The sequence below is a fragment of the Arctopsyche grandis genome, chromosome 9 (genome assembly GCF_051622035.1).
Source record: "Arctopsyche grandis isolate Sample6627 chromosome 9, ASM5162203v2, whole genome shotgun sequence".
Taxonomy (NCBI): Eukaryota; Metazoa; Arthropoda; class Insecta; order Trichoptera; family Hydropsychidae; genus Arctopsyche; species Arctopsyche grandis.
The window spans coordinates 31,473,734-31,489,281 of record NC_135363.1 but is presented as its reverse complement, the minus strand read 5'-3'; the positions used below and the strand labels follow the sequence as shown (position 1 = coordinate 31,489,281).

The window sequence follows — 15,548 nt, the reverse complement described above, 5'->3', positions numbered from 1 at the left end:
AAAATTTCTAGCTTCATCTGGAAATAGGTAATCTCTTTTAAAATGGACGACATGCATCTCTAGAGGATATCTACAATGTAGTAATTAATTAAAGTTGGAAAAATGGTTTATATTTGAATATAAATGTTCACTGACTGTTTGCCATCTATTGTATGTTCACTTCCATATAAAAAGCTGTTCCCCCAATGGAAATGTAATTGTGAAAATATATATTTTCCCTGTAATGGTCCTGATTCTAAATATGGTCTCTCGGAATGCCATTTTCCAATCAACATTACTGTTTAAGAAAGAATTGCTGAATACTATAGTTACTAAATATAATTTTGGTAGCTATGTATGTATCTATATAAGTAAAAATAGTATAATGCCAAACTTGTTTGTCCTGTATTGATCAACTCCAACTTCTCTGGTAATACGTCGTAATTTAACCAATTTAAAGGCTTGCAATGAATTGGCAATGCATCTGTTATTGATATATTAATCGGACTGATGGTATTACTGATTAATTTGTCATCAGTGAACTTTTCTGGAATATTTTTTGATAATATTTCATCATTAATTTCGTCCATTATACTAAAATGTTTTTGATACAATAATTTATATAATATGTAAAATTTTTGTTTATTGAAACAGAAGAGGTTTTTTGTATAAATTTATTTTCAATTCGGAAACTATATGTTTATATATAATTATTACAAAATATATTCAAATTGAACACGTGTTTATTAATGGCTCTCATTTTACTGAAATTATGGATTTATTTTTGATATTCCAATAAGTACACGAATATTTGTTTTCTTTTCGTGACTTAATATAGAACATTTAAAGATTATTTTTGATTATTAAAAAATCTTTTCTTTTTTTTTTAAGCAAAATAAGGGCCACTTTAGTATATGTATATGTAATATTTCGATTTATTTTCTGTCGTCCAAGTAAATCACTTTTTATAAGGCACATTATTACCTATACAACATTATATCTTTACAATGAAATTCTCCATTGCTACATCACATTCATCAAGTGGCAAGAAATTAGCTACAATAAAATACAAAAAAAAACTTCTATGCTTACACTGTTGTACACATTTAATTCACATATCCAATCCATTGCATACTAAAATTGTTAGCTAGTTGTATACAAATGTTGCACTTTTTTGCACCCAAAACTGTTATTAATCAACGAGTTCTTTAAACATTAACATAATCACAATGTGTACATTTCAAATATGAATACGTATACTAATCAATATTCATCAGTGCTTCAAATGTGGAATGCATTCTAAATTATACAGTCTTTGAATTATATAAAAAATCAATATGTAATATAAATACATACATATCCCGAAACGTCTTACACCAGCAGAGCAGTATTAACGGACAAGTTTTCGGGACAAAGGTATTTGTCAAAGCTTCGATCTAGTATTGAAACTAACTGGTATTTCGTTGTTCTTGGTCTTTTGATTCACATGGTATATACAAAGTCCCGGAGGACAAGGCTGGAGACTTCTAGCATTGCACAATATCTTCTCACCGGTGTGTTGACTCTCCATTTGCCGGAAAGACTTCATCTGAAACGAACAATTATTTTGATTTGATAATCAATTCAACTCATACAAAATATTAAATACCAATTCAAATACAAATCCAAAACATTTACCTGATCCGAAGATATTTCCACTGGGTTCTTGTAGACGACCCACGTCACGGACTCCAAGAATGGATCCGTTGTCAAAGATCCTCTGTATGTGTAATATTCGTTCAGATTTATGCTTAGCATCCATTTCAAACAATCTACACAATGAAACGTATAGTATGTCATTCAACTTAATAGTGGTGATTTGTCAATTTCACCGAGATGTGTTTATATTACATATAGATATATTTTATATACGTACCGGCTGAAAGCGTGGAAGATTGATTCATTTTGGATATTTCATACACGGCGTTCGTCAGGGGCTCGAACGATTTGTTTGGGACTTGAGTGACTTTCAATAGGAAACCGGTCACGGATAATCCGTCTCTCTGCGTGGACGCTTCTTCAAAGCCTGAATATTTGCTGTTGTAATGTACCAAATGAGCTTCGGCCGCGCATCTGTACAATGTTTTTGTTATTTTATGAATTTGATTTGACCTTATTTCAGATGCTAATGAATAGTTATGCATACTTAACGCCGTCTATAGCGTGTTCAGACCCCGCCTGGTCGTCTTCAGCCCAATGGAAGTGCAGCTGTTCGAACCTGTATTCGTTTAGCAAAGGACCACCGTATATTATGGGTCGTTCGATTCTATCGACAAATGTCATTAGTGCTAAAAAATGTTATTTTTCAATCAAAATAAAATTAGCATTGTGAAATTCTAGTGCATTTTGTATGTATGCATTTATAAATTAGTATTTGTTTCAGTCACGCTCTGATTTCTTCTATGAAAGTTGAATGGCAATGTCAGTGGTTTTTAAACTTCAACTTAATATGTCATATAACGATTGGTACTAAAAAATTTCACCCGTTTCATTTTTTCAAAATTTCACCCAAACATTTCAGTGCCAAAAAAAAATTATAACAAAATTAATAAAAATCATTATAACAAATATACATTCAAATATTAATTTAAAGATTAACTAATGTTCGAATAAATGTTATGAAATCAAAAAAGTAGTATTAAAAAAATCCAAATGAACAAAAATGAAGAAAATACCAAGAGTACCACTTTCAGATATTCTTTTTCAATTATATTTTCACCGTATATTTATTTCTTGATATTAATATTACCTTACAAATTTAATAACACACAATACAATTAAAATAATTTGAGATTTAGTATAGAAACAAAATATATATACATATGTACAAGTCTAATATTAATATTGCATACAAAATTCAACTGCAACTTATTTCCGTTTGCGATTTTTCCAACACAACCTTTAAGATACCAACGAAAAACAATAGCAACGTCAATCATTAAACCCCAGTCATCCAGATGGAAAAATTGAACCGTTTTAAATTGGTCAATTACGACGGACTCAATTCCGTACTGCGTGTGAGCCGATCCGTCATTGAGTTATTACACGCTTATTGTTTTAAACACTTTAATTAATCAATTGAGCTAGTTTTTAAATACCTGTAATTCCATTGTTCGTGATCGAAGCCACTCCAGTACAATTCCAATGCCCTTTGTACGTCAAAGGTACTTTTGGAGTCCAATCTTTGGACTGAGAAGCGAATAATGCCAGAGGCGACTGAGCAATCATTCCGTTATCCTCTGCAAATTGTACGCAATTCAACAAAACGATCAAACGATTCATTATAACTACTTAATTTCACACGAAATCTATAAAAGTACCTTCTATGGCGATGTCTCGGGACACTCTCAGTTTTTTCCTTCTCATGCTTGATGCCTTATTCTTGTTATGCATCTAAAACATTAACATAATGTATATTATATATGTAAGTAGGCTGACAACCGTGTACTGTGGCTAATTCATTTTTTGTGAAGAGCACTTGTGAGGTGTCCCGTTCTTTTTAACCCTTTAGCTGCCGCCAGAGAAGCATACAGATTCACACCCAATCAAAACATCTTTGATATTTTAAATACAAATTGATGAATTCGATCAGTGAGAAAAAGTTTCAAAAAGTATATTGCAATATAAACATACCATGAATAGAAAAAAGGTTATGTATTTATTTTATTTTTAATTTATAACAGGAAGGTAACCCCAATGCGCCTTCCTGACCAGAAACATTGTACATTTTGATACAAATATTATGCAAACTTTTTATTACAAAGTAAATACATATCAATTAACATGCACAGAGATATCTACATATGTATGGTCAAATTTGTAAATTTGCAGCATTTTTAAACAATTCAGCGAAATTCAGTAAATACATATCAATTAACATCCACAGAGACATCTATGGTTAAATTTGTAAATTTGCAGCATTTGATACAATTCAGCGAAATTCGATATTGCTGAAAACTCGAAATTTGCGAGAAAATGGGTAAGGTTGCCAATTTATTAGAACCGTTTCAATGAAAATCAGATAAATTGGTAAACTCTTATAGGAAACAATCGACCTGGAGTCAAGTCTAAGGTCTGGCCAGCAGAAACCAGTGGGATTTTAACCGGTGATCATTTCGTTCAAAGCATTATATGCTAATCACTAGTGTATTCTTCTGATTAAAAGGTATTAAAGTAGTGGTTAAAAGTGCACAACAAATTTAAAAAAGTGTTGAAGACCAGAACAGAAATTTGGCAGTTATAAATTCCTTCCAAACTGATCCATTCATAGTAATGAACGCACATTGAATATTTATTTATTTCATTAACGAATATGTACGCGCAAAAGCGTAAATTTTCATCAGGTGGAAAGAAAACGGCCGTTTGTACGAATTAATAATTCAGTGGAGGTTAATTGACCTTTATGCATAAAACAAGCCATTTTTTCATTGTTATTTCAACGAAAATTACACGCATAAGCCCGTAAATAGCATAATAAATAAATCGATTTGATTGATTGTATATTTTCATTCACTTATATAATACATATACATATACGTGTGTTGAGATATTATCAGTTCAGAGCTGTTTTAAAATTACAAAGTTTAAATATTGTCGTGAATTTTGCTAAATCATCGAGGTCGTAAGTCATGCACTACGTATACAGCGTGGCCGCAAAGTAAACTGCGATTTGCATATTAATTTGCGCGAAAGAGGCACTTTTCGATGACCTGTTAAGTTGCATTTAATAACAGAGTTAGTTTGGCCGATATAGAGTTCGGTCTTTCGTGTCATGCGGGGAAGACGTGCTTCTGCGTTCTTCCCGCTATTACTCGCTTAAACCCGGCTATTGCACGAAATTTAATCTAAAAATTTAACCATCTAATCACTTATTTTACTAATTGCATCCTAGTATAATTTAAGTGTAAAAATAAACAGACGATCGGCCGTTAACAGCGTTTTTAATATCAGTGATTGCGAAAAATTTTGTGTTAATTTTGTGTCAGTTACAAAAGCGTATACGAACGAGATACATCTCCCTACCTGAATACAAAAAAAAATAAGGGTCGCCAGTCAAAATTCGGTCCCACAGAAGCAATAAATCTTCCACATAATTGCTTTCAGACAAAAATTTTTAACGAACTTTACTTAATAGAATAATAGCAAACAGAAACGGTGTTTCCCAACTGCCTAATAGTTCTTTTTCATATTTAATTTATATTAAAGTAATTCGTGTAATTTTATATTCTTTACTAAATTTATTATTAAAATATTAAATTGCAAACCGCACTCACATATATAAATCCGTTGTCTCCAAAGAGGCGTCTCACGATAAAGATCTGTAAAAAAGTAGTATAACAATTGCTAATCTATTATTATCATAACTAACTACTTTCACTTACAAAGTAACCCTGTTAAATGGCATGTAATAACTCATAAGTGATCCAAGTGATACCTAGGATGACTATCTGTCAAAGCTGACCACAGAGAAGAGTCTATGGCGGTAAGAACTCACTCCTTGAATGGAAATCTCTCTCAAGTACCGCCTTTTTCTCAACACATCTTGGATAAATGCGAGAAAAATAATATCCAAACCTCCAACAAGGTAAGAGTGACGATGGATGATAGCTTAGCTAATAGAAACCTGTATTTAGCCACGTACAATGTAAGAACGTTATCGAGTGAAGGAAGTGTGCTTGCATTAGAGAATGAATTAGAAAATGTCAAATGGGATATAATAGGACTTAGTGAAGTAAGACGAAAACAGCAAAACCAAATAATCCTAAAAAGTGGTAACTGTCTCTACTGGAGAGGGCTACCAAATGGTAGAATAGGAGGAGTAGGGTTTCTTATCAATAAGAGAATAGAAAGAAATATTATAGAAATAAGCGACATATCGGAACGTATATGCTATATAGTATTAAGAATCTCGAGCAGGTACACTTGTCAAATCTTCCAAGTGTACGCCCCCACATCTAGCCACCCAGACGAGGAAATAGAAGACTTCTACGAAAAAATACAGGACGCATACGATAATAGCCGTCACCACTTTAAAATAATCATGGGCGACTTTAACGCAAAAATAGGACAAAAGGCAAATACTGAAAGAGCAGTAGGCAATTTTGGTACCGGCCAAAGAAACGACAGAGGCGATCGCCTCATAGAATTCGCAGAACACAACAGGCTCTTTATCACTAATTCATTTTTCAGGAAAAACACCAACAATAAGTGGACTTGGGAGAGTCCTAAAGGAGACAGAAACGAGATCGATTTCATTCTAACAAATGCCCTGCACTCCGTTAAAGACGTTAGTGTTTTAAGTAAAGTAGATATAGGTAGCGATCACAGATTAGTCCGTGCCAAGATGGCCATTAATATAAATTGCGAACGTAGGAAATTAATAAAAGGATGCAGTAACTCTCCAGATTTCGCTCAACTAAGGTCTAGGAAAAAGGAATTCGAACTCGAACTTGGAAATCGATACGGGAAATTAAACCCAGAAGCAGACATCGAGGAATTGAACACTGTAATTAGTTCGGTTCTAACCTCAACAGGTAAGAAATTAGGTGGATTCAGGAAACAGATTAAATTAAGCAAAATTTCAGCGGAAACAAAAAACCTAATTAAGCATAAAAGGAATTTAGATAGGGATAATAATAAGCAAGAATACAATCTAGTAAATAAGGAAATTAAAAAGAGAATAGTCAGGGATGTCAGGGATTTTAACAGCAAGCTAATAGAAAATACCATTAAGAATAACCGTAGCCTGAAAAAGTGCAAACAGGATCTTTTCTTAGGCAAAAACCAAATGATCGCAATCAGATCAGAGAGCGGAGTAATAATTAGGAATAGAGAAGAAATCATAGACAGAGTTTACACGTTCTATGCAAAACTATACGAGAACGACAACGGCCAATTCCCCGCTCTGGAATCGACACACGGCCAAAGGGTTCCTGCAGTATTGCCTAGCGAAGTAGAGGCCGCGCTAAAAACTGCAAAGAACGGTAAATCCCCAGGGGAAGATAATATTCCCATTGACTTACTAAAATGTGGCGGCCCCCCCCTAATTAATATCTTAGCTAGGCTTTTCAGCAAATGCATCCAGAACCAAGCTATACCAGAAGGATGGAATAACGCAACTATCATTTTAATACACAAAAAAGGCGACAAAAGCGATATCAAGAACTACCGACCCATTAGTCTACTTTCAGCGGTCTACAAGCTCTTCACGAAGGTTATTACAGAAAGGCTGAAGAATATCCTCGACGAGAACCAACCTGTAGAGCAGGCAGGGTTTAGGGCAAATTTCAGCACAATGGACCACCTCCAAGTAGTTGGCGAACTAATCGAGCGCGCCAACGAATATCAACGGCCATTGTGCCTAGGTTTCGTCGATTATGAGAAAGCCTTCGATACAGTTAGTCATAATGCAGTACTTAACGCTCTAAAAACACAGGGAGTGCCGGAAACCTATGTGGGACTGTTAGCTGCAATATATAAGAATGCCACAGCTTCGGTTAAAATTTTTTCAGGTACAGATAGATTTAGCATAGGAAAAGGAGTAAGACAAGGAGATACAATCTCGCCCAAGTTATTCAATGCGGTGCTTGAGGGAGTTTTCAGGAAATTGGATTGGGATACAGCCGGAGTAAGCATCAATGGTCGCTTTTTGAGTCACCTTCGGTTCGCAGACGATATAGTTTTAGTAGCTCGTGATTCAGCTGACCTACTTATCAGACTAACACAGCTGGACAGGGAAAGTAGAAAAGTAGGATTAAAAATTAACGTAGATAAGACTAAACTAATGTTCAATAGTTATTGCATGCCTGATAGCATCCCCTTAGATGATAAACCAGTAGAAGTAGTAAATAATTATTTATATTTAGGTCAAATAATTGACATGTCTGGTAGTAAAAATGAAGAGATAAAGAGACGTATGAAATTAGGGTGGAGTGCATTTGGACGGATGAATGCTGTTTTTAAATCAAAAATGCCACTCTGCCTGAAGAAAAGGATCTTTGATCAATGCGTTTTGCCAGTGATGACGTATGGATGTGAAACTTGGACACTGAACGCCAAGATGCAAAATAAAATCCAATGCACTCAAAGAAGTATGGAACGCTGTATGCTTGGCATAACGAGGAAAGACAGGAAGCGGAACACGTGGGTGAGAAATATGACAAGGGTAGTGGACATAGTGGATAGAGTGAAGAGATTGAAATGGCAATGGGCGGGTCACGTAGCTAGGAGGATGGACGAAAGGTGGACAAAAGAAGTGCTTGAATGGTACCCGAGAGAAGGCAAAAGAGTAAAAGGAAGACCGCAAGGAAGATGGGTGAACGAAATTAGGAAAATGTGCGGAATGAGATGGATGAGTGTTGCGCAAAACAGAGACGAGTGGAAGCGTGTTGGAGAGGCCTTCATCCAGCAGTGGATGGCGAATGGCTGTAAATGATGATGATCACATTTGCAATTTGTGATTTTATATGAATACTTTGTCAAAAATATTTACGTTGAGCGTTTTTAGTACATGAAAAAAAAAATAGCACATCATTTCTGACACAGAAATTGATAAACAAAAAAGCGCAAATAAAAAGTTTGATTTGTATGCAATATCACATGTTGATGTGACGCCATTTTAACCTTGGTGGTGCAGCGCCTCTGGTGGTCAATCATGCGAAGAATTTGTGATTTTACTATTTTATTAATAAATAGAAATATTCAGAGGCGGCTCGTGACTCTAAAAACAGGCATGAGAAAGTTAACCCCCCCCCCCTCTTCCTCCTACATATTTATTTATATATTTTTAGTGACATTGTATGCAAAGAAAATGACTTTTATCAACAAATTGTCGACTTCGTTCATTATGTGCTCTGAAATAGCAAAAAGTAATTAATAAAAAATATTTAATGATAAAATTGTCATAAAATATAGTTGAAACGTCGAAAAACGTTGACAGTGTTGTGTATTTTTCGAGTCGTATAGCTGACGTATTCTGCCCCAAAGAGACCTTAACGCAGCCTACTAAAAGCGACCTTCTTTATAAGTTAATACGGGTCTTTTTTCTCTGTTTTGACTGACTGTCTACACTCTACACAGTGCCACTCGCAAGTGCCAGAGTAGCAAGTAAACTGAAGCTGGCGAGCACGGGACCACGGCAGATAAGCAACAGCCCTGAACTGAATTACGAACCGGTTCTGTTCACAGTGTGGTGAGTGGAATAAATAAACACTTGCCTCTCGTGTCTTTTGACTAGAAATTAACAATATGCAAAATGTTTTTTTTTTTTTTTTGGTTAGGAGAGATGTGTATGGAACAGTGCCCCAGTTGTCCTTGAAGACGAGTCGCCACTGGAAATATTTATATGTAATGTCACTTACATAATAATACCCCTAATTTATCTAATATATAATTTCGAAAGAGACTTTGTATGTAACATTGGTTGGTTGATTCGTTCGTAGACGACGTTCGATTTATTTTTTTCGATTCATAGGCGCCGATTTGATTTTTTTCGATTCAAAGGATTCGAAGTCCCCGGGGGCAAAGGCGCCACCGAGGGCGAAGCCTTAGGAGGCAAAGCACTAGGGGGCGCAGGCGCCGGATTCTGGTAAGCATATAATTTAGAAAAAGACTTACTATATCTTTGTTCGTGACAGTGAATTTAATAAAAAAAAACAAATGAGTATTCAAATGAATTTATATAAAATAAAACTATTCAGATAAATTTAATAAAATGTTTATTATTAGATTAGTCATGTTTAAGCGGTTTATATGTATTACAAGTACCGAGTGAAGCCGGGTAATACAGCTAGTAATATATATAATTGAATGTCTGTCTGTTTCATATTTTATTTTATTTTATTTTTTCATTTAATTTACACCAAGAAGGCCTAACAGGTAAACCCAATGCACCTTCCTGGCCAAAGACAATTATATAAACATATATGTATACCATCCATATATACACAAATTCTTACACGTATACACAAATACAGATACATACATTCATAAATATAAAAATACACATATATACATATACATACATACACACCTACATATATATATATACATACACACATACATATACATATATACATATACATACACACATATATATACATATATACATATACATACATATATACATATACACATACATATATATATATACATATATATATATATATATACATATATATATACATATACATATACATATATATATATATATACCCACACATACATACATACATATACATACATACACATATACATATACATATACACATACATTACATACATCCATAAACATACAAACATTATACATGCATATACACATAAACACATCAATACACATAAATAAAGATAAATTACTCATATATATATATATATACATATATATATATATAAATAAAAAATAGCATACATATATAAATATAGATAAAACCAACATACATACACATTATGCTAAATAATAACATTACAAAATGAAAACAACATGTGTAAATATGTATGTAGCTAGAAGTCATTTAAAATATGCTGCCTGACAGAACTGTATGATGAAGTAAAAACATCAAGGCTCCCAGAAAGCCGGTTAAATAGTCGAATGGCTCTTGAAAGGGGTGAGTCATCAAGCACATTAGTCCTGGCCCGAATAGGTAGGAATAGAGTTCTGGAGCGAGATTCTCTCAGTTTCTCAGGTACTCTAAGTTTAAGATTACACAGAACTTCAGGAAGATGATATTCACCCCTTAGAATTTTTAGAAAAAGCTTACCAAGATGATTGTTTCTACGTGAAGCTAAGGAGTCAAAGCCCAAGGAGCCCATGACAAACTTACTAGGAAATAAGTAGGGATAGCGCCCAAACTCTCTCATGTAGAGATAGCGAAGAAATTTTCTTTGCACCCTCTCTAACATTAGCGTGTACCTTAAATGATTAGGACTCCATATGGCCGAACCAGATTCAAGCAAACTGCGCACCAATGTAGTATACAGTAAACGCGTCACTCTGGTGCTATTAAAGGCGCGTGAGTTTCTGATGACGAAGCCTAAAGTTTTTGTAGCCCTATTGCACACATCTTGGATATGAGAATTAAAATTCCAGATATTTGAAAAAGTAATTCCCAAATCCTTGATATGTGTGTGACGGGCAAGAATAGAGCCATCAATATTGTAACCAAATTCAATTGATGATCGAGATCTGGAAAAAGAGACAATGTGACACTTTTCAACGCTTATCGGAAGACAATTTGAGTGTGACCAAATAACGAGTGAATCTAAATCGCTCTGTAGCAGTAGAGCATCGGAAGAAGATTCAACGCACCTAAAAAGTTTTAGATCATCTGCATATAATAAGAAGTTGCAGTTGTGGAATATTTCCCTAATATCATTAACAAATAAAATGAATAGTAAGGGGCCAAGATTAGAACCCTGTGGAACACCAGAGCAGGTTGGGTATTCAACAGAAGAATAAATTCCATATTTTACAAACTGACGTCGATCCTTGAGATAATTTGTGAATAACTGAGAGAGACCATATGAGAAACCATAACCAATTAGTTTATTGATAAGGATGGAGTGATTTACTTTGTCGAAAGCCTTTTCGAAATCCGTGTAAACAGTATCTGTTTGAATATTAGCATCCAAGGAACCTGTTACAAAACCAGAAAATGACAACAAATTTGTGGTCGTTGAACGTTGTGGACGAAATCCATGTTGCTGATCAATAATCATACTCTGGCAATGATTGAAAATATACCTATGAAGTATAATTTCAAAAAGTTTTGCAGAAGAGGATATTATAGCAACCGGGCGATAGTTTCTAATGGAATACTTATCACCTTTTTTATGGATCGGAGTTACTTTCGAACACTTCCATGATACAGGAAAAACTGAAGTCTTCAGCATTAGATTAAAAATAAAAATCAATGGAGACGAGAGTCCAGGCTCACTACCCTTTAAAATGAAATCTGGAATGAAATCTGGTCCAAAAGATTTAATATTTTTAATTTTACCAAAACCGTAGCGTAAATCAGATAAATGGAACTTGTCAACAGACAATAATGGAAACATGGAGGAATCTAAACTAGGGGAAGTCAGCCACTAACCGATTACGATGAAACTTTCAGGATTTGTTGTATGCATGTCCGGAAAGCTTACTGTGAAAAGAAAAGAAAGAACGATTTTACTGACGCAAAAGTTTGAAGCCCCATTGTGTAGTCAAGGAAATGTGTTCGTTGGTAACAACGTTACCAGTTGGTTTATGACGACACAGCTTTGAAGAGACGTTAGTTGAGCTCCAACCATCACTTGAAACGGGAACGGGAATTGCATGCCTTATTCTGGCATTGCAACGCATGCCGAGTTCAGATAGTATATCAATAAAAAATTTAAATTGCAATTTAAATTTTTTAAAAGGAATTACAAACTATTATTTTTCTAATGAATTATAACAGTTATTAAATTTGCTAGCTATTGTTTAATCTTACAGAATTTCTCAATATTAGATTATTAGATAATAAAACATATGGAAAAGATTATTCTTTAAAGGTCAATTTAAGTGATAAATCCCAACAGTTATAAATCCAAAAAAAAAATTCTGATTTCAACAGTAAACTAGTGCACTTTGAATAAATACTCAATTCTATGTTTAATATACATAGATATTGTAATTTAATCATTTGAACATACATATATGTATACAAAGTATAAAAAACGCTGGAATATATATTGTATATTACATATATTTAAATATCGTATTCTAAAAAATGACTTTTCAATATTTTAATATAAAAAATTGAATGAGAAAATGTGATACTACATTTTTCCATTATATTTTAATGGAAAAATGCGCATGTATGTATGTATCAGTTTATGTAAGGTGCCTGTTTTATATATGTATGTAAATGCATATACTATGAAATTTCCATCTACGACGCATTTTAGATTTACACATGATTTCTACATATAATATGTATATAAAAAACATTAATGTGAAACTTGGACATTGAACGCCAAAATGCTACATAAAGTCCAGTGCACTCAAAGAAGTATGAAACGCCGTATGCTTGGCATAATGATAAGAGATAGTAAACGGAATACGTGGGTGAGAAGCAGGGCCGATGAGAGGGGAGGGGAGCCGTGGTAAAGTTCCAGGGCCCGGACTACTCGAGGGGCCCCGTGTCAGAAATCATAAATGTTAATATCATACTTTCTTATTCAATTACTTATTATAAAAGCCAACATAAAGGTATTTTTCTAATAGTTCCTCTCGGCGGCCCTGGTGACAAGTATAACAAGAGGAGTGGATATAATGGAGAGAGTGAAAATATTTAAATGGCAATAGGCAGGTCACGTAGCTATGTTGAAGAATGGACAAAGGAAATGCTAGAATGGTACCCGAAAGAATGTAATAGGGTGAAAAGAAGAATACGGGTAAAACAGAGACGAATAGAAGCGTGTTGAAGCGGATGGTGAATGACTGTAAATGATGATATAAAAACAACCGCACAAGGATTATATGAGCCGCAATGTTTGAAAATAGCGCATGTCCAATATTGCTAAATGAAATTTAAATAAATAAATTAAATAAATTCTCAAAATGAAGTGGACTTATGCCACTTTCAAATATAATGGTTCAAATGTATTTCTTTTCGATTTAAATCATTTTTAAATAGTTAAAACAATTTCTTAGTGATTTTTCAAAGCCTTTCGCAGGGCTCTTAGCCCTTTGCCTGTGGGAAATTTCACGGTACTTTTTTCAGCGAATTTGTATCATAAATCGAGTTTTATAAATAGAAAATGATCAATAGATCAGTAGCTATTAGAATATATATACAGATGGTATTGTAAACATAATTAAGTAATAATAAAAAGCAAAAAAAAATTAAACTTAAACAAAAAAAAGTTACTTTTTAGGGATTTTCCCTTCAAAGGAAATGAAAATTGGGTACTATTTTAGTATGCGGTCTACCTTAGCATGCGATCTACCTTTGAATCGCAGTCTACTATTTTTTTTATTTGTATCGTAGCAATGAAATGTTTATTACAATTTTTGTTTTTTCCTGCCGCCCCATAATATTGTCGAAGCATTTCTATCAAAATATCATCATCAGATACATATCTCTTAACCAAATCTTAAATTAATAGGGCCAACCTTAACTTAACCTAACCTGTCCTGACCCTTAAATAAATAGGTGTTGGCTGCTAAGATATGTTTTTTTTTGTGAAAATATTGATGAACTAAAACTCAGATAAAATATCTTAGCAGCCAACACCTATTTACATATTTAAGAGTCAGGATAGGTTAGGTTAGGTTAGGTTAGGTTGTTAGGGTCGGTATTATTCAGTCTCAGTGTAATACGCTAAAACTGAGTCCGCATATTAAAGTAAAAACGTGAAGGTAGACCGCATACTAACGTAGATATGTGAGGGTAGACCGCATACTAAAGTGGCACCTTATAAACAATGACCTATGTATTACAAGTAGGTTCATAAGAGATACGGCCTTGGAAGAGCAGCCAACACCTATTTATTTAAGGGTCAGGTTAGGTTAGGTTAAGATACGGCCTTGGAAGAGCAGCCAACACCTATTTATTTAAGGGTCGAGTTAGGTTAGGTTATGTTAGGGTTGGCGCTATTCATTTAAGATAGGTTAGGTTGTTAGGGTCGGTATTGTTCAGTCTCAGTGTCACTCGCTATAACTGATACAGTGAGACCGCATATTAAAGTAAATACGTGAAGGTAGACCGCATACTAAAGTAGATATGTAATTGTAAATAGGTTTTTGAGCTCTTTTTCCTATTACGCTGTACATAATAACATTATAATAATATAATAATATGATTACTAACAAAATTAAATTAAAATTGTAAAATAGTAAATGATCAGTAGATCAGTAGCTATTAAAATAGATATAAGATGTATTGTGAACATTATTAAAAAAATCGAATACTCAGATTTGACCTCTGATTCCTACAATGCATAAACAAATACTCAATTGAGTAAACAACAACTGCGACCAGAAGATGCAAACTTTTGATAAAAAAGAAGTAATATTTTTTCACATGTTTGTTAATGTTTGTTTCGTACCATACAGCAGCTCCGAATCGAATCCAAAGTTTTCCCACAGTTTTTCCTTGCTTTTCTTTCTTATCACACACACACACACACACTCACAGCACTGTCAAAAGACGTCCGCGACCAACGCACTCGCCGTCATTATTGAAGCACTGACTTTTGCCGACCATTTTATTAATATTGATAAGTCACGTGCCGACTTGTGCGACCCATACACGCCGGTTCACATGCGCCGGTTAAAGGTTAAGCGGGTCGACAGCTGAGCCGGCGAAAATTTGTCGTTCCGTGACGTTATTCATTTCGTTCGGTCACGTGAAGTACATAATAAAAATGATGAAGAAGACGAAAAGAAAAAAAAAAAAAAACAATTCAATTCATCCCATCAATCGGACTGGAAATTAGCGACGTATGACGTACCTATGCGCGTGACGTCATGCGAAAGTCATCGCAAATATGTTCACACCCTCAGAAGC

The 15,548-nt window shown here is 34.2% G+C and overlaps 1 protein-coding gene across 1 annotated transcript; it reads right to left on the bottom strand.

Moving 5' to 3' along the window:
- Nucleotides 1-645: 645 nt before the first annotated feature.
- Nucleotides 646-15,221, bottom strand: LOC143917404 (carbonic anhydrase-like). The gene is made up of 7 exons (XM_077438908.1): nucleotides 15,088-15,221; nucleotides 3,339-3,411; nucleotides 3,117-3,257; nucleotides 2,165-2,306; nucleotides 1,895-2,091; nucleotides 1,657-1,790; nucleotides 646-1,567 (listed from the first exon to the last, which is right to left on the bottom strand). Exons 1-7 carry the CDS (start codon nucleotides 15,088-15,090, stop codon nucleotides 1,403-1,405), a joined length of 855 nt encoding a protein of 284 aa, XP_077295034.1. The 5' UTR covers nucleotides 15,091-15,221; the 3' UTR covers nucleotides 646-1,402.
- Nucleotides 15,222-15,548: the final 327 nt, after the last annotated feature.